Here is a 20,323-nt window from a genome sequence, read left to right on the forward strand (position 1 = left end):
CTAATTCTGTTCCTATGATTTATGTGCTTAATGAATATGGAGGTGGTGGGAATTAAAATGCTGGAAAGGAGATGCAGACAGCCACTGAGGACATGGCATACGTGGTTCATCGGTTACGGCATGGGTACAAGAGCTAGGAATTTCACTGTTCACCACCTTTGACAATCGATCTGTGAGAGGACACAGTTCACTCACCAGTAAGATGGCAATATATGTAAAAAACGTTGCTGTCACACCCAGCACCACAGATGACCATGGGATCCATCTGTCCCTGTAGAAATTCCTGGAGAAGAAAGAAACGAAAACATAAACCCCAGATCAGAGTTTTATCAAAGATTTAAAGTACATTTATTATCAAAGTATGTATACGGAATACACTCTGAGATTTGTCCTCCCACAGGCAGCCACGAAACAAAGAAACACCATGGAACTTGTTCAAGGAAACATCAAACACCCAACGCACCAGAAAAGAACAAATTACACAAACGGCAAAAAGCAAGCAAACAACACATAGAATATCAAACATCAAACAAGAAGTCAATTGTATTTATATTATGTCAAAGCAAATTAGATACAATGCAAGTGGCTGTTCTGCTCATTGTCTTTGTACTGGGCCTTTGAAACAGATCCCCAATTAGTTTAATTCTCTCTTTTCTTTCCTCGTATCCCTTTTCACCCATTTATCCAGTCCCCTTTATGAAAATTAACAATGAATCTCAGGTTTTCCTGATGGTACATTCCAGATCACTCCTCCACAACACACATATGGTCATTTGGCAATGAGTTAAATTCTGTGTTTTCGGACAACAACCCTTCCATTCCATTGAACTCTCATCAGAACATTAAGTGTTCCGTCCCTCTCTGCTCCCAAAGAAAATAATCCTAGTTTCCCCCATTTCTTCACATAAATGCAGTACTACCTATAATCCCGTTACTCTCTCACACTCTTTCTACCTCTCTGTCTATCCCTCTGTTCCTCTCTCGTTCTCTCAATTACTCTTTTGCTCTTTATCTATCAAATTCTTGCGCTCACTGGTGCTCTCTTTCTCACCCTGTTTTTCTCCTTTCTCTCTTTTCACAATCTTACTTACTGTTTCTCACACTCTCTTTCTCTGACTTCACTGTCTCTACCACCCCTCCCTGCCAATATTGAGAGAGGTCTACTGAGAGATGATCGGAACTGGATATAAATATTCTGGCCAAAATTTAACCAGTGAAATATGAAGATAGGTCATAACATCCTTCAGACAGTACTCTCAAGCCAAGAATCCTAGACATTTAATTTCTAACAATCTTACCAAGACCCAGAGATGTTTTAAAGTTCCACTTCCTTAAAATTGATATAAAATGTCTATCCTTGACAAATATTTACCTACAATGTGTATCCCTGTGTTTACCTGGTTAATATTTTCCTTGACTATCAGGAAAATTAACACATTTTTTTCCTGTTTTTGATCAGTTTGATCAGGGCGATCGATGTGGACTGGGGTGTTTTGGCAAAGAATGACCTTGTAGCTTGCACTGGCTAGCAGCACGGCACGGCGCTGAACTGAACTCTACCAGTTTGACATTTGATACTCTGTGTACTGTTTGCTCAATTTTTTGCCGATTGCAATTTGTCCTTTCTTCTTGCACGTTTGGTGTTTGATGTTTTCTTGAACAGGTTCCATGGTGTTTCTGTTTCTTGGCTGCCTGTGGGACGAATCTCAGAGCTGTAATCTATATAAATACTTCGATAATAAATGTACTTTGAAATCAAAATCATCGCCACAGCCAGGTGTAACCAGATTTTTTTTTGATTTATGGGTGTCATTTGTCAAAGCCAGCATTTATTTCCCATCTCTAATTCCCCTTTGGGAAGGTGCGCAAAGCCTCTGCCCCTTCCTTCTTCAGTCCTGACGAAGGGTTCCAGCCCGAAACATTGATTGATCGTTTCCATGGATGCTGCCCGACCTGCTGAGTTCCTCCAGCGTGTTGTGAGTGGCGTTAAGCCACCAATTTGAACCACTGCAGTCCTTTTGGTGAAGGTGTTTCTGCAGCCCCATTGGAGATGGGAGCTTCTTGTTTTTTTTAAATTTAGAGATACAGTAGGGGATGGCTCACCTCAACTCAAGGACATTCAGAAATGAGAAAAAACCCGAACACATTTCATTAACTCTTGCGAAAATGAACCTGAGGGTAGTATATGGTGACAGATATATATTTTGATAATACATTTACTTTGAACTTTAGATGCTGAAGTAGGGATTTACACCTGGTGGGAAACAAACTAGGGTTTGAACGCACTGGACTCACCAATCAAAGTCATTGTAATCGTTCCTTGCTTCACTCCAAAAGTACAGGAGCACAAACGCCAGGCCAAAGGTCAACACCAGAATCCCAAAGCAGAAAAATTCAAACTGGAGTCAACAAAGAAAGGAAATGTTTGATTAGACTGTATAATTGTTATTTCCTGTGCGGTTTAACAACTAACTGCCTGCTTATATTTTACATAACTACTTATATTAACGTAACTGTCTAGTATGTTTCCTAGTGGTCACAGTATGTAAGGTAGCACAGTGGTTAGCACAACACTTCACAGTGTCAGCGCCCAGGTCCAGGTCCTGCCGCTGTCTGGGAGGAGTTTGACCGTTCCCCCTACGATCGTGTCGATTTCCTCCGGGTGCTCCAGTTCCCTCTCACATTTAAAAGATATACCGGTTGGTAGGTCTTTGTTAATTGTCCTATGATTAGGCTAGGGATAAATTAGGGGCTGCTGGGCGGTGTGGCTCGAAGCACTGGAAGGGCTTGTTCCATACGGTATCTTAATAAATAGATATATCAGTGCGTGCCCTAGTGTTACATTTGTATAATTCTGGAAGCTGTTCTGGTGTTGCATTATTTGAATAGGACCGGTCTGATTGGTTAACCCTTATCTACATATTTGAATGGAATGTTTCTTATCTATGGTATAAAAAGAGCTGAACACATTGTCCGGCCACTTTTACTCTCTTTAATCTTTTCCTGTTCTTGTTCTGAGCTCCTTGACTTTTGTAATTCTATGTTTCCAATTCTCTTTGTTCTATTAGCATTTAATAAAACGATCGCAAAGCAACAACGTTTATGCCTCTCTCTTGACTTCTGAAAGAACCTTGGATCAAAAACACTAGAATCCAAAAGGAGTTAGGAAATGCTGAATGATTCCCCTCAGAGGACTGCACGGTAGTGTAGTGGTTAGAGCAACGTCAGTGAGCCTGGTTCAATTCCTGCTGCCTCCCGTGAGCATGTGGATGCACCAATTTCTTCCCATACACCAATGACCCAAAATCATAGGAGCAGAATTAGGCCATTCGGCCCATTGAGTTTGCTCCACCATTCAATTTTGGTCCCTCTCTGTCCCATTCTCCTGCCTTCTCCCTATAATCTTTGACACCTTTACTAATGAAGAACCTATCAACTCCTGCTTTGGCCTCCACACGTATGGGTTAATATGTTAATTGGTCACATGGGTGTAACTGGGAAGTGTGGGCTACTGGGTAGGTTAATTGGTCATTGTTAATTGTCCTATGATTAGGCTAGGGATAAATCAAGGGCTACTAGGCGGTGTGGCTCGAAGCACTGGAAGGGCTTGTTCCAGGCTATATCTTAATAAATAGATATATCAGTGTGTGCCCTAGTGTTACATTTGTATAATTCTGGAAGCTGTTCTGGTGTTGCATTGTTTGAATAGGACCGATCTGATTGGGTCAGAACTTTCTGCTACCGTGTGGCATCTCTAAAAAAACAAGCAGGCTGTTTGGCCCATCCTAACTGTTCTACCCAGTTAAGGTTTATGACGATTTAGCTGGAGTATCACACAAGACACTGGTGAGGCTGCACTTCAAGCATTGTGCTCAGTTTTTGGCCACTCTTCTATATTAAAAAAAGGTGCCACTAAATTCGAAAGAGTGCAGAAAGTCATCATCAAGGACCCCCACCATCCAGGCCTTGTGCTCTTCTCGTTGCTGCCATCGGGCAGGAGGTACAGGAGCGTTAGGTCCCACACCACCAGGTTCAGGAACAGTTATTACCCTTCAACCACCAGGATCCTGAACCAGGGTGGATAACTTCCCCCACCTCAACTCTGAACTGTTTTCACCACCTACGGACTCACTTTCAAGGACTCTACAACTCTCGTTCTCAATATTTATTACTTAATATTTATTGTTATTTTACTTTTTATTTTTGTATTTACACAATTTGTTGTCTTTTGACATTGGTTATCTACCCATCTGTACTGTGCATGGTTTTTTATTGATTCTGTTGTGTTTCTTTGTACTTACTGCGAAGTCCCGCAAGAACATGAACCTCAGGGTAGCAATATAGTGACATAGATGAGTTTTGATAATTACATTGAATGTTTACTTTGAAATATACACATTTTGCTCAATATCTATGGTTAACAGAATTGATCAAGGATGTTGCCAGGACTAGGGGGCTTGAGCTAGAGGGAGAGGTTTTGACCAGGCTAGGCTTTTATTCCCTGGAATGTAGGAAATCCTATCATGTTTAAAATAATGAGGGACGTGGATAAGGTGGATGCTAACAGTCATCTACCCAGGGTAAATTCCTATAGTTGGTCGCATAGATAGGATTTTTTTCTCAGGTAGGAATGTCAAGTATTCAGAGGACATGTATTTAAGCTGAGAAGAGGAAGCTTAAAGGAGATGTGCGGACAAGATTGTTTTACAGAGAGGCAGGTGAGCTGCCTGGGGAGGTGGTGGGAGCAGATATGATAGTAGTGTTTAAAGGCTAAAAGTCTGTTTAAGAGACAGGCACATAAATATACAGAGAGGGATTATGAGATAGAGTCATAGAACACTACAGCATAGAAACAGGCCCTTCAGTCCTTCTAATCCGTGCCAGCCTTGTTTTCTGCCTAGTCCCATCTGCCTGCACCCGAACCACAGCCCTCCATACCCCACCTGATGGAAACTCACATGGTCCTAGGGAGAAGGCACAAACTCCTTACAGTCACCTCTGGAACTGAACTCCAAACTCCAATGCCCCTAGCTGTAATGGTGCCACGCTAACCATTATGCCACCATGGCACCCAACTTTCCTGACCAGCAAGAACTGCTCTTGCTCCCTTTCTTTCCAGATCTGATGACTACTGACTATTCCTCTGCATAGATGCTGCCTTACTTTCAGAGTTCCTCCAGCATTCGGTGCGCATTGCTCATAGAGAATCATATTCATTCCACTATGTCATTGCCCACCACGAATTACCACGGTAACGTAGTGGTGAGCGCAATGCTATTACAGCTGAGGGCTCTCCAGAGTTCAATTCCAGCACCATCGGTAAGGAGACTCTGTACGTCCACTCGTAGATTGAGTGGGTTTTCCCCCGGTTGTTGCAGTCCAAAGACATACCAGGTAGGTTAATTGGCCATTGTAAATTGTCACATGATTAGGGTAGGGTTAATCCAGTTTGTCTGGGGTTGCTGGGGCGATATGGCTCGAAGGGACGGAAGCGCCTACTCGTCACTGTATCACTAAATAAATAAATACCATTTTATTCTAAACTTGCATGACTTGTAGCTGTCCAGACCTGGAGATTCACGTGCTCTTCTTAAATTTTGTGAAAGTCTGAAAAAGAATTTCCTTTTTGAGGAAGTTACCAGACAAGGCAGTGGATGTTGGCTACATGGACTTTAGCAAGGCATCTGACAAGACTGGTCAAGAAGGTTCAGTCACTGGGCATTCAAGACGAGATGGTAAATTGGATTAGACATTGACTTCACGGGAGAAGTGGTATTAGATGGTTGCCTCTCCGAGTGGAGGCCTGTGACTAGTGGAGTGCTGCAGGGATCAGTGCTGGTTCTTTGTTGTTTGTCACCTATATCAATGATCTGCACAATAACATAATAATGTAATGGCTCCGTCTGTCTAAGTAGACAATGGATCCGCCTGTCCGAGTGACCTCTCTGGGGCGCAGACCTGGGCGATGAATATGGAGATCCCGGGCTGCCCAGACATCAAGATCCCCCTCTCGCCCTCACAGATGTGGTCCAAGGGAATGCGAAGCAGTACATTTGGCATCAGCTTGGCTGCAGGAGCTGCCGGGAGGTGACGTGATACGTCCTCCAACTGCCTTAGGGCCTCCACTCCGGATTTGTGTAGGGTTTACTCCTTAGCCTTCTCTTCTCCCGAAGATACCCACAAGGCAGTGGGATCCGTAACCCTGGATAGGGGCCCATACCGGGTACTGTCAGCCGGAGCCAGCTGAGCCCGGGACTCGTGTAAGGCAGGGTCGTCACGCCTTGTATTAGTGACATATGGAGCCACTACCCACACTACCCTAACATAACATAATAAAGTGCATCAGTAAATCTATGGATGACACCAAGACTGGGGGTGTCGTGGACAGCGAGGAAGGCATTCAGAGCTTGCAGCAGAGTCTGGACCAAATGGAAAAATGGGCTGAATAACAGCAAATGGAATTTAATGCAGACAAATGTGAGATGCTACACTTTAGGAGGACAAACCAGGAAAGGACTTATCACTGGTTCTGTACTGTAGTGCTCTATGACTCTGGGAACAAGCCACTCCCCATGTGCTACGTTACCACCAGGTGGAGGATTTGCTTACCTTGCTGCAGCACAGCTCTCCGGGAAGGATCCTGGTACGCTGGTACCGTCTCCACTGGCATCCGTAGAGCCCAGCCAGGCAGGAGAGGAAAGGCTGCGACTCATAGCGTTGAAGCAAACGCCGACGGACAACCTGCAGCCCTCCCAGCTTGACCTTTTTGAACTGGATTGGAGTGCTGCCCATCGGCCGGTCAGAGCTCACCCGCCCTGAAAGAGAACAAGGGCAAAGAAAAGGGTTGGTCCTGTTCCCACCTCACTGAGGCACAACCTCAAATGGCCCATGAGCCTGGATACACGCTTTCAGCCTTTTGTATCCAGTAAGATTCACATCTACTATGATGATGTTCTTCTTTTGCACATTCTTTGTCTGTCTTTATATGTTTATGTATAGATTTTTCTATCGTATTTCTTTTTTTTTTGCAAGAAAATGAATCTCTAGGTAGTTGGGTAGTCAAAGCTGCCCAAAGCACCAGCCTACCCGCCATCAAGGATGTATATACAGAAAGGTGCCGGAAAAGGGCCAGTAACATCATGAAGGATCCCACCCACCCTGCTCACGGACTGCTTTTTCCACTCCCATCAGGGAGGCGGCTATGTAGCATCCACACCAGGACCACCAGACTCAATAACAGTTACTTTCCCCAAGCAGTAAGGCTGATCAACACCTCCACTCACTAACACACCCCTCCACACCCCCAACCACTCATTTCCTGTCAGTCACGTTATGTACAGACACTCCTGAGCCTAGCGTCACTTTAATGGACATACAATCAATGTATACAAGCTATTTAATGTATTTATAGTTCAGAAATGAGGACTCTGAACCACACCTGAGGTACAATCGATAAGATGGCCTAGGACAGACAGAAATGGAGGATGTTCATTGCTGCACTAAATGTCAGGGGCGTAACAGGCAGTAACTATGCATTTATATTTATTCTGATATTTTTTATTTTTGTGTTCTTATTATTACTGTGTGTTTTTGTGCTGCATCAGATACAGAGTAACAATTATTTTGTTCTCCTTTACACTTGTGTACTGGAAATAACATTAAACAATCTTAAATATGGTAACATATATATACAATAAGTTTACTTTTGAACTTTAAACTACCATCAGGTTCTTGAACTGACCTAAAAATAGCTTCACTCTCTCAGACTCTACTCCATTATTGCTCTCTCAACTTACTCGGGTGTTGTCATGCTTATATTTTGTGCTATTTGTGTATAATTCATGCCAAATTAAATTTAAACCTATGGCTGCAATGTGCTTCACTGCTGCTGAAAAATCACTAATTTTCGACGCATTTGTTCCATGTGTAGGTACTGTATGCCCACGATGATAAACTTGATTCAGGTGGAACACAGAAACTAGTAAAGACCTGTTTGGCCAAATCACCTTGCTGTAAACCCCACCCTACCTTGTATGTTCCTTGTTCAGATTTACAACCTACAAAACAATTCGTTCAGTACAAAATGTACTGCTTAAGGCTCAGAGCAAATATCCAATTGATTTCTACAGAAGCCATTTGCTAAACATGTACTGAAGTGTAATGCAATCTTTCTCACGACGGAAATGCTACTTTAAGAATTTAACTTGTCTGACAGAGTGTGATCTGAATAGATAGTAAATTGTAATTTCTTCAAGCCAGTTAATAACAGAAATATAAATCTCCACATTTCATGTTAATCACAGGTAGATCCGTTTGGGATTAAAGTCCCTCACCCTGAATCACAATACTTACAGTCATCAAGTCAAAGAACACCACTGCACAGATAGAGGCACTTCGGCCCATCGAGTCCATTCCGTGCCAAACTATTAACCCGCCTAGTCCTATCAACCTGCAACCAGAGCCTACCCCTCCATACCCCTCCCATCCATGTACCCGTTCAAATTTCTTTCAAATGCTGAAATCAAACCCGCATCCAGCACTTCCACTGGTAGCTTGTTCCACTCTCTCACCACCCTCTGAGTGAAGTTCCCCCTCGTGTTCCCCTTAAACATTTCACCTTTCACCTTTGATCCATGACCTCTACTTCCAGTCTCACCCAACCTCAGTGGAAAAAGCCTGCTTACATTTACCTACCTATACCCCTCATAATTTTGTGTACCTCTGTCAAATCTCCCCTCATTCTCCTCTACTCCAGAGAATGAAGTCCTGACCTATTCAACCTCTCTCTATAATTCAGGTCTTCAAGTCCTGGCAATCCTTCAATCTTTTATTTTTTTTTATCTGGAGAAACAGTGCGTACAGGGCTTATGAGCCAATTAGTCAACTGCCTGCAAACCAACTACTGACACTAGCCTAATCATAGGACCAATTAACCTACTAACCTACTTGGACTGTGGGAGGAAACTGGAGCACCCAGAGGAAACCTACACAGTTCACGGGGAGAACGTACAAACTCCTTACAGATGGAGCCAGAATTGAACTCCGCACTCCAGAATGCGCTAATAATGTTGCGCTAACCACTATGCTAGTGTGGCACCCAGTTTTGATATTTTCCCTGGGTTGGCGATTTTCAAGCATTTCTTCCGTCCTTGATGAACTTTTAGATCACAAGTTGATGTTACTTTAGTCCAGCCACACCTACAGGTCTGAAGAGCATATCCAGCTGCTGCTTTCTCAAGAGTATTGACATTTTCTTGATTCGTTGTCGTGTCCATGCCAAGGTTCGTTACCGGGAGGTCAGGCCGAGAGTCTTCTTGCGCCCCGCTCTCACAGACTCTGGGGGTATACTTCTTTTTAAACTTTCTGTAGCCAAGTGAGGGTGGCTCTTGTGATGAGGAACTGCTGCGTGCTCATTCTTGCAGAAATATGACTCCAAGACAACATCCCATGCACCATCAATCTACCGGCCATGACACTCAGGGACTTGGGCTACATTTTTTTTGTGCGAATGTATATTTTTCTCCTATTGTACTTATACGTGCTATCTGTGCCATACCCCTCACATCCATGTACCTATCCAAATATCTCTTAAATGTTGAAGTCGAACCCACATTCACCATTTCTGCTGACAGCTCACTCCATCTGAGTGAAGAACTTGCCCCTCATATTTCACCTAAGCCTTCAGAAAGCTTTGACTTCCAACCATCAGGCTTTGACTTTGAGTGTGCTCACCCTACCTGTGCCTCTCCTGAATTTATATACATCCCTCATCCTACCCCACTCCAAAGGATAAAGTACGAGTTTGCTCAACCTCTCTCTTGCCCTCAAGTCCTGGAAACATCCCTCTTTCCAGCTTCGTAAAACAAAAACAGGCTGATCTACACTGATGAATGTGTGGGAACACCACTCTTCTCACACTTTGGATGAGTGAGCTCGGGCTTTTCTCTTTGGAGGCCAGGAGGATGTGAGGGAGGTGACTTGATAGAGTTGGTCTTATGAGGATAAATTGAGCGAGCTAGCGCTGTTATCTTTGGAGCGGAGAATGATGAGAGGTGACTTGATAGATGTGCACAAGACGATAAGAGGCATAGTTCGAATGGACAGCCAGAGATTCTTTCCCCACAGTGGAATTGGCTAATACAAGAGGGCATAACCTTAAGGTGATTGGAGTAATGTTTCGGGGAGATGTCAGATGTGGGCTTTTTTTTTTTATATACACAGACAGTAGTGGGTGCATTGAGCACACAGCTAAGGGTGATGGTGGAGGCAGATACATTAGGCACATTTAAGCAACTTCTAGAGAGACACATGGATAAAAGAAAAATAGGGAGCTACGTAGGAGAGAATGGTTAGATTGGTTTTGGAGTAGGTTCGAAGGTAGGCACAACATTATGGGCCTGTATTGTGTTCTATGTTCTATCTTCTACTCTCCATTCCCACTCTCAAAGAGTTTGATTTCGCTGCAAATTATCACTGCTCTTCATCCTAACCACCCACTGGGGAGGGGTCCGCACAGGACAAGGATTCCAAGCACTATTTTGCTTCTCCTGGATTCCTTCTTGGATGAATTATTGACAGTCTTATATTGACAGCTCTCCTTCAGAATCAGAATCCGATTTATTATCACTGACATATGTTGTGAAATTTGTTGTTTAGCAGCAGCTGGTACGGAGGCACCAATGCACAAGTTCAGAAAAAGCTACAGAGAGTTGAAAACCCAGACAAATAGAAATTTGGATAGCTGTATGGATGGGAGGTGCATGGTCCAAGTGCAGGTTGATGGCACTAGGTAGATTAATAGTTTGGCATGGACTTGATGGGCCAAGAGGTCTGTTTCTGCGCTGTACTGTTCTGTGACTCTATGACTACGTGGACCGTTCAGAAATCTGATGGCGGAGGGGAAGAAGCTGCTCCTAAAGCGTTGGGTTGTGTACCTTCAGGCTCCTAACCTCCTCCCTGATGGTAACGATGAGAAGAAAGCACGTCCCAGGTGGTGAGGGCCCTTAATAATGGCTGCTGCCTTTTCGCAGCACCTCCTTTTGAAGGTTTCCTCAAGTGTGGGGAGGCTGGTGCTCACAATGGAGATGGCTGCGTCTACAACCCTCTGAAGTTTTTTTTCCCAGTCCTGTGCATTGGCCCCTCCATATCAGATGGCGATGCCACCCACTAGAATGCTCTTCGATTTTATCACAACTAGAAACATCACCTCTGCTTCAACCCAATCAAAATTCTTGCACCTTCTTCTGGAAAATATTCCGTGGCCTGTTCAGTCCATGGAACCAGCCTTTATTTATTTTTACTTATTTAGAGATACAAAGTGGAACTGGCTCCTCTAGCCCCTCCAAGATGCACAGCCTAGTAACCCATCTTTTTAACCCTCGCCTAATCACTTACGACAATTTACAATGACCAATTAATCTGCTACCTTCAAGAGGACTACAACCTTGTCACAGGGTTTGCTGCCCTGGCTGCAGTCAGGGCCTTGTGCTTTCACTCTTGGCAGGGTGACCCCTGCCAAACAGAGGGTAGAGGCCAGACTAAGAGTGGCCCACCGCTCCTCCAGGTTCTAGGGGTATCAACCCTGACTGGTTGTTACAGAAATCGCAATAACGAATCCTTCTATGCCTGTATGCGACAGTATGACAGACAGATATGGAGTACCTTCATTGCTGCTCTAAAGGCCAGCAGTGATGTTTAACCTACTAACCAGCAGGTCTTTCGTCTGTTGGAGAAAACCTTAGATGAACACGAAAGACTTTGTGGGTTTATCTACAGGCGCGAAAGCCATAATGAACAAGCACAGCTACAGTGGCACAAATGGCCTCTCTTGACGCAGCAAGATAGTGTAGTGGTTAGCACAAAACTATTACAGCACCAGCAATCACCTCCCACATTCCAAAGAGATACGGGTTGGGCCCCCAGCACAATCCTCGGACGGTGTTGGTCATTGTCATAAATGACACATTTCAGGACTGCCTAAGAATAGGTATAAATCGGTTGTAGCTTGTTCAAAATGAATCTTAACCCAAAAGAAAAGAAAATCTGAGCACATTTCACCAGTTTTGGCATCATTACCCTGGTTGACTGTGTCCTTTAGGTTCAATTTTAAAATACTCTTAATTATATAAAATGTTCTGAATAATCTAGCTCCTCCGTATATTTTGGAGTGTCTATCCCCTTACATCAATAATTGTAATCTTAGATGCACAAATACTTGTTTGCTTAGGGTTCGTAGAGCCAAGCAGATAAAAACTCATGATTCAGCCTTTTGCTCTTATGCACCAAAATCGAGAACACTCTACTGACTGAGATACACCAGGAAGGTACTATAGAATGTTCCAAAACCCTTCTATAAACCTCTTTTCTAAATTTGGCCTACTTATAGGATTACTTAATGCCTGTGATATTAATTATATTTATGTGATCACTCTATCCTGAGGGCACAGCCTCAGAATAGAAGAACGTCCGTTTAGAACAGAGACGAGGAGGAATTTCATTAGCCACAGAGTGGTGAATCTGTGGAATCCGTTGCCACAGGCGGCTGTGGAGGCCAAGCCATCGAGTACATTCAAGGCAGAGGTTGACAGACTCTTGATTGGTGAGGGCATGAAGAGTTTTATGGAGAGAAGGCAGGAGATTGGGGTTCGGAGGGAAATGGATCAGTCATGATGAAATGGCAGAGAAGAGTTGAAGGGTCAAATGGTCCAATACTGCTCCTATGTCTTATAAACTTATAATTTGGTGTACAGGTACTTGATTACATTTTATTCTATATGATGTTTGTCTTTACTTACGATTTTTAATTTTGTCTCGTATTTTTATAATTATATCAATTTATCTTTCCAATCTATATAAGGCACTTCGAGCCGAAATCTTAATGTATGAAAAGTTCTATATAAATAAAGTTATTGCTATTATTTCACTGCATGTTTCAAAGTCTTAATGTACATGTGATGAATAAAGCTAATCTTTATCATTAGTTCTTCCTTTCTAAGGCAGTTATCCTTTTGGCAGATTCAGATACGGATCAGGACCGCAAAGCAAGGGGGAAGAATATGAGGGACGGGGAAGATTACAAACTGGCAGGTGATACACTCTGCTCGAATAAGACCTAATTCTGGCTTCTTCCCCCTTTCTTTCAAGTTCAAGTTTGGTAAGGAGCAGACGGGCCAAAGGGCCTGTTTCTGCACTGTTCCTGTTCCATGACTTCTGAAGAACGCTCTCGGCCTGAAACATTCATGAGTTCTTCCAGCACCTTGTCTGCGGTTTGCTCAAGGTTTCCAGTATCTGCAGAATTACTTGCGTTTACAAATGCAAGTAGTGTTGGAATCTGGTATTCGGAAGGTGATAACATGGACCATTACGGGAGAGGTGCAGGTCAGAGAACTCCAGAACCAAAGGGAATCATAAACACAAGAGATTCTGCAGAAGTCCTGATGAAGGGTCTCAGCCCAAACCCTGAACTGTTTATTCATATTCCATAGATGCTGCCTGACCTGCTGAGTTCCTCCAGCATTCTGTGTGTGTTGCTTTGGGTTTCCAGCATCTGAAAACTTCCTCGTGCTTAGGTTCCGCAGATACTGAAAATCCAGAGAAACACACACAAAATGCTGGAGGAGATCAGCAGGCCAGGCAGCATCCATGGGGAACGTTTCGGGCTGAGACCCTTCATCAGGACTGGAAAGGAAGAGGAACGAAGCCAGATTAAGGGTTGGGGGGGGGCTGCTGAATACTAGCTAGAAGGTAATAGGTGAGACCAGGAAAAAATAAACACAAGGCATTCTGCAGAGGCTGGAAATCCAGAGTAACACACACAAAAATTCTGGAGGAACTCAGCAGGCCAGGCAAGCATCTATACAGAGGAATAAAGAGTTGAATTTTCAGACTGAAACCTTTCATCAGGAATGGAAAGGAAGAGGGAAGAATCCACAATAAGAAGCTGGGAGGGGAGGAGAAGGGAAGGAGTACAAGCTGGCAGGTGATGGCTGAAACCAGACTCAGATTTATTTATCACATGTACATCGAAACATACAATGAAATGAGCAGGAAGAAGGCTTCAATTTCTGAATGCTAGTCAAACTCTTTTGGAATAGTCAAAAGGATTGAATTGCAGGGTCAATGTGTGCAAGATCCCAGCAGGGCTCAAAATAAGAAACAAGGTGCAAATTCATCCCATTGTTTTTCCGAGAACTTCATTCGCCACATCTTTCTGCGCTTTGCCAGCAGAGATCATATTTCAAGTGCCTCGCATTCAGTCCAAAAACCTGGCAAAGTTTTGAGAAAGTGTTAAATAAATGCAAATGCGATCGTTCTCTCTCAGCGAATTTCAGGATGGAAGCTGAGATGGGTAGAAATGGGCCCTTGGCTTTGAAGCAATTAAATCAGAGCTGGTAATTAGAACTCCGGGAAACGAGAAAACTAAAATAAAGTCAACAGCCACTGCACACTCAAATGAGGTAAACAACTGCTGGGTGCCATGGCAGCATAGTGGTTAGCGTGATGCTATTACAGCTTAGGCTGCTGCAGAGTTCAGAGTTCAATTCCACTGTCGTTCTGTAAGGAGTCTCCTTTTGGTGCGTGGAATGTATTGCCAGTGACAGCGGTAGAGGTGGATACAATAGGGTCTTTTAAGAGACCTTCGATAGGTACATGGATCTTAGAAAAATGGAAGGCTATGCGGTAGGGAAATTCTAGAGTAGGTTACATGGTCGGCACAACATTGTGGGCCGAAGGGCCTGTAATGTACTGTAAATGTCTATGTTCTATGTTTTCCCTGTGGAATGAATGCAGGAGTGGGTGCCCCAGTTTCCGTCCACAGTCCAAAGACATACCGGCTAGGTTAATTGGTCATTGCAAATTGTCCCATGACAATTTAGGGTTTATCGGGGTTGTGGGTTTGCAGGGCGGCATGGCTCAAAGTGCCAAAAGGGTGTGCTCAGCTTTGTATTGCGAAATAAAGAACTGCTTGTCAATAACTGTCACAAAAAAGCAGCATCCATCATCAAGGAGCCCACCATCTATGCTCTCCTCTCACTGCTGCCATCAGGAAGGAGTTGCAGGAGCCTCAGGACCACTGTTCCCTCTAACCTGTCAGGTACGCAGCCGCACAGTAACTGAAATACCTCCACGCACATAGCCTTCGTTGCTGCGCAGCTAGAATAAAGACAAACGAGAAAACTTTACGAACCGTGAAAGTTTTTCTCTACTGCAGTTTATTATACCCTTCAATTAATAAATAAAATTAAAAGTATGTGACTTTTAAATTTTCATTTGAAGTATTCAGGGCACGCATATCACAAGAAAAACATTTAGAGAGCAGCAGTTTTCAGGCCACATAAACATTTTCTGCTCAGAGCACCGCTAATAAAAAAATGAGAAGGAACGTTGCTCAGGTGCCACAGCACCAAGTTCAGGGGTACCAGGTTCAACCGTCAGGCTCCTGACCTAGTGAGGTTAACTTCTCTCTCCTCAACACTGAAGGATTCCACAATGTATTCAGGCTCCTGCACCTCCTCCCTGCTGGGGGCAATAAGACAGCACGTCCTGGGGTGATGGGAGTCCTTCATGATGGCTGCCGCATTTTGAGGCATCATCTTTTGAAGGCATCCTTGATGCTGGAGAGGCTAGTGTCCATGATGGAGCTGGCAGATTTTGCAAATTTCTGCAGCTTTTTCTGATCATAAGCAGTGGCCCCTCCATACCAGACAGTGATGCAGCCAGTCAGAATGCCCTCCACAGTGCATCTGTAGAAATTTGATAGAGTCTTTGGTGACATACCAAATCACCTCAAGTTCCTAATAAAATATAGCCACCCGTCTGCCTTCTACACAATTGCATCAATATGTGGGGCCCTGGATAAATCTTCAGAGGTGCTGACACCTAGGAAAGTGAAACTGCTCACCCATTCCACTTCTGATCCATCGACGAGAGCTGAACTTCTCGTTTCTGAAGTCCACAAACAATTCCTTGGTCAAGAGCAAGGTTGTTGTTGCGACACCGCTCAACCAGCTGATCTATCTCATCACCATGCCTCCTCGTCACCATCTGAGATTCTGCCAACAACAGTTGTGTCATCGGCAAATTTACAACTGGAGATTGAGCTGTGCCTAGCCACACAGTCGTGGGTGCAGAGAGTGTGGAGCAGTGTGCTAAGCACATATCCTTGAGGTGAGCCAGCATTGATAGCGAGGAGAAGATGCTATTTCTGATCCGCACAGACTGGTCTCTCAGCGAGGAAGTCAAGTATCCAGTTGCAGAGGGAGTTACAGAGGATCAAGTTTTGGAGCTTGTTGATTAGGACTGAGGGTATGATGCTGACGAACGCTGAACTGTAATCAATAAACAGCAGCCTGACGTAGGTATAGTTGTTGTCCATGTAATCCAAGGCCAAGTAGAGAGCCAGTAATAGGTGTATAAGATGATGAGAGGCATTGATCGTGTGGATAGTCAGAGGCTTTACCCCAGGGCTGAAATGGCTAACACGAGAGGGCACAATTTTAAGGTGTTTGGATGTAGGTACAGAGGAGATGTCAGGGGTAAGTTTTTTTTTAAAAACACAGAGAGTGGTGAGTCCGTGGAATGGGCTGCCGGCGACGGTGGTGGAGGCATACAATAGGGTATTTTAAGAGACTCCTGGATAGGTACATGGAGCTTAGAAAAATAGAGGGCTATGCATAATCCTAGGTAATTTCTAAAGTAAGTCCATGTTCAGTACAGCATTGTGAGCCGAAGGGCCTGTATTGTGCTGTAGGTTTTCTGTGTTTCTACAATAGACCTATTGTAGTGATAAGCCAATTGCGGTGAGTTCAGGTCTATAGATGTGTGGTGGAAAGTTTGCATACCTTGGTTGCATCACGGCAGGTATAGAAATATCAACATCCCCGAATGGAAAATCCTACAAAAAGTAGTGGATACAGCCCAGTCCATCATGTGTAGAGCCCTCCGCGCCACTGAGCGCATCTATATGAAGCTCCTTTGCAGAAAAGCAACACACATCAGAGAACCCCACCACCCAGGCCATACTCTTTTCCCACTGCTGCCATCAGGAAGGTGGTACAGGAGCCTCAGGACTCACACCACCAGCTTCAGGAACAGTTATTACCCCTCAACCATCAGGCTCTTGAACCAAAGGGGATAACTTCACTTGCCCCACCACTGAAATGTTTCCACAATCTATGAACTCACTCTCAAGGACTCTTCATCTCATGTTCTTGATATTAATTGCTTATTATTACTTCTTTTAATTTCGTATTTGCAGATATTGTTGTCCTTTTTACATTGGTTGTTTGTCTGTCCTGTTGGGTGCAGTTATTCACTGATTCTATTTTGTTACTGTGTACACCCGCAAGAAAACAAATTTCATGCCTGTATATGGTGACATATATATACTTTGACAGGATACTTATCCAACTTATGTTTCAAACCTTTGCTTTGAAACATTTAAGAGCTTCAGCGTAATCACATTGTCAGTGTTTCAAGTTGCAACACTGGTACAAATTGTAACAATAAACATAGAATGGAAGTCAGAGGCTCGCTGTTAATAAACCAACGGCTTGCCGAACGCATGTTACAAAAAATACATATTAAGTGCCGCACAATTTTCAGGGTATGTAACAATTTCCCACACAGAGCAATGGAGGGTCCACGCAGCTGTAAACATAAAAAAATTAGTTGGAATGTTGAATTGGGGTCGATGTCAGAGGCAGGATTTTCTACGCAGAGAGTGGTAACGCACTGCCAGGAGTGATGATAGAGGCAGGCTGTGTGGGAGAGGGGGGTTGCGGGCTGCGTGGGGGAGGGGGGTCGTGGGCTGTGTGGGAGAGGGGGGTTGCGGGCTGCGTGGGGGAGGGGGGTCGCGGGCTGCGTGGGGGAGGGGGGTCGCGGGTTGCGTGGGGGAGGGGGGTCAACGGCTGCGTGGGGGAGGGGGGTCGCGGGTTGCGTGGGGGAGGAGGGGTCGCGGGCTGCGTGGGGGAGAGGGGGGTCAAGGGCTGCGTGGGGGAGAGGGGGAGTCAAGGGCTGCGTGGGGGAGGAGGTCAAGGGCTGCGTGGGGGAAGGGGGGGGTTACAAACTATCCAGGAGAGGAGGTTTAGATGCAATGTAGGGAAAAGACTTCAGGGGAGATGTCACTGGTGCACCATGGCAGTATCGCGGGTAGTGAGACGCTGTTAGAGTTCGGGCGGTTTGCAGTTCGGTGTTCAATTCCAGCACTGATCTGTAAGGAGCCACTGTACATCTTCCATGTGCACTGATTTCCTCCTACAGCCGAAAGTTGTAAAGGGTAGGCAACTGATCATTGCAAATTGTCCTGTGATTAGGTTTGGGTTACTCGGGGTTCTGGGGTTGCTGGCATGGTACAGCTCAAATGGCCAGGAAGCCCTACTCTGCATTGTAACACTGGACAGGTAGATAAATATCAGAGGGAAGTTTTTTTTTAAAACATATGAGAGTATTAAAGTGCATGAAACGAACTACCAGGAGTGGTGATAGAAGCTCATAGAATTGGAGTATTTAAGTGACTCTTAGATAGGCACATGGATGAAAGAAAAATGGAGGGAAGGGTTAGATTGCTCTTAGATTAGGTTACGAGGTCAGCACAACATTGTGGGCCGAAGGGCCTGTACTGTGCTGTAATATTCTATGTTCAATATCATTTACAATTACAGTAGAAGGTCAAGAGAAAATTGGAGGGTTATGGACTGCGTAGGAGGGAAGGTTTAGATCGATCATGGTGTTGGTTCATAAAGGTCAGCACAACATCATGGGCTGAAGGGCCTGTAATGTACCATACTGTTTTTAGTTCGATCTTTTAACCGGGGAAGGTGGGCAGGCATGCTTAACTGGTCACAGAATCCTGGTTCGCAGCTGTCAATCAACTCCTTGAATTTGAATTACGTGGGGATGAGTCAGTAAAAAGAGCAGGGCTACAGAATGGTGTCCGGAGGGAGTGTTCACTGCCCATTGCCCCGTGTGGCTTCAGGCACCAACACTTACTGAGATGGCTGAGTCGCGGGGTCACGGTTTTAATCCGGGTCCACAGCAGGTGGTGAGTGAACCATACAGAGTAGCTTCAGCAACACTCAGAAACCCTGACACTAGTAGTTCAAGTTTAATTGTCATTCAAACACAATGCAGCCAAACGAAACGGCATTCCCCTGGAGCCAAGGTGCAAAATGCTGTACCAGCGGCACACAGCACATATAGTTATGATAGCAGGAAAAACATACAGTCACAAAAAATTATATAGCCCATGATTGGAATGGCCTGTAGATTGATGGTTTATGGGACGGTGTCCTGCTCTACCTTGTCTTCCATCGAGTAAACACTGGAGTGCACCATCGATGGAAGGGGCCATAGCATAGCAGAGGACATAGCGGAAACACACACAAAGCGCTGGAGGAACTCAGCAGGTCAGGCAGCATCTATGGAGGGAAATGAACAGTTGACCTTTCAGGCCGAGACACTGTATCAGCCCATTGAGTCTGCTCTACCATTCCATCATAGCCGTTTTATCATCCCTTTCAGCCCCATTCTCCTGCCTTCTCCCCGTAACCCTGTAACTAATGAAGAACTACCAACCTCTGCATTAGATATACCCAATGACTTGGTCTCCAAAGCCATACGTGGCAATGAATTCCACAGATTCACCGCCATCTGGCAAAAGATATCCTTTTAATCTGAGCTGTCCCCTCCAGTCCTAGACTCCCCCACCATAGGCGACATCTTCTCCACATCCACTCTATCTAAGTTTTCAATATTCAACGGGTTTCGATGAGATTCTCCCCCACCTCCCATTCTTCTAAACGCCAACAAGTACAGGTCGAGAGCTATCAAATGCTCCTCGTACCCTAACTCTTTCATTCCCAGGATTATTCTCATAACATTCCTCTAGACCCTCTCCAATATCAGCACATACCTTCTTAGATAAAGGGCCCAAAATCACTCACAGTATTCCAAGTGTGGGCTGACCAATGTCTTACAAAGCATCAGCATTACATCCTTGCTTTTGTATTCTAGTCCTCTCGAAACGAGTACTAACATTGCATTTGCCTTCCTTATTACCGACTCAACCAGCAAGTTAACATTTAGGGAATACTGAACTAGGACTCCCTAGTCCCAAGATGTTGCCAGGACTTAAGGACCAGAGTTCTAGGGAAAGGTTGAATTGGTTTGGACTTCATTCCCAGGGAGGGAGGGAATGTCGACTCAGACCATGAGAGGCCTGCGTCGGGCATTTTCAAACCTTACAAGACTCAGATTGGAAGTCTGTGTGGGGCGCCACTCCTCACACAGACTATCGCAATGTGTGATTAAGTGCCTTGCTCAA

At 44.6% G+C, this 20,323-nt stretch overlaps 1 protein-coding gene across 1 annotated transcript in view; it reads right to left on the reverse strand.

Moving 5' to 3' along the window:
* The window catches only part of gdpd4a (glycerophosphodiester phosphodiesterase domain containing 4a), a 101,595-nt gene that overhangs the window by 71,098 nt on the left and 10,174 nt on the right, over window positions 1-20,323 (reverse strand). Inside the window, exons 2-4 of the mRNA XM_072262609.1 lie at window positions 6,610-6,815; window positions 2,296-2,399; window positions 196-283 (exon numbers count right to left, since the gene is read on the reverse strand). Of these exons, the coding sequence (XP_072118710.1) occupies window positions 196-283; window positions 2,296-2,399; window positions 6,610-6,792 (375 nt within the window). The 5' untranslated portion in view covers window positions 6,793-6,815. The remainder of the gene's footprint in view (window positions 1-195; window positions 284-2,295; window positions 2,400-6,609; window positions 6,816-20,323) is intronic.

This window comes from Mobula birostris, chromosome 7, assembly GCF_030028105.1.
Source record: "Mobula birostris isolate sMobBir1 chromosome 7, sMobBir1.hap1, whole genome shotgun sequence".
NCBI lineage: Eukaryota > Metazoa > Chordata > Chondrichthyes > Myliobatiformes > Myliobatidae > Mobula > Mobula birostris.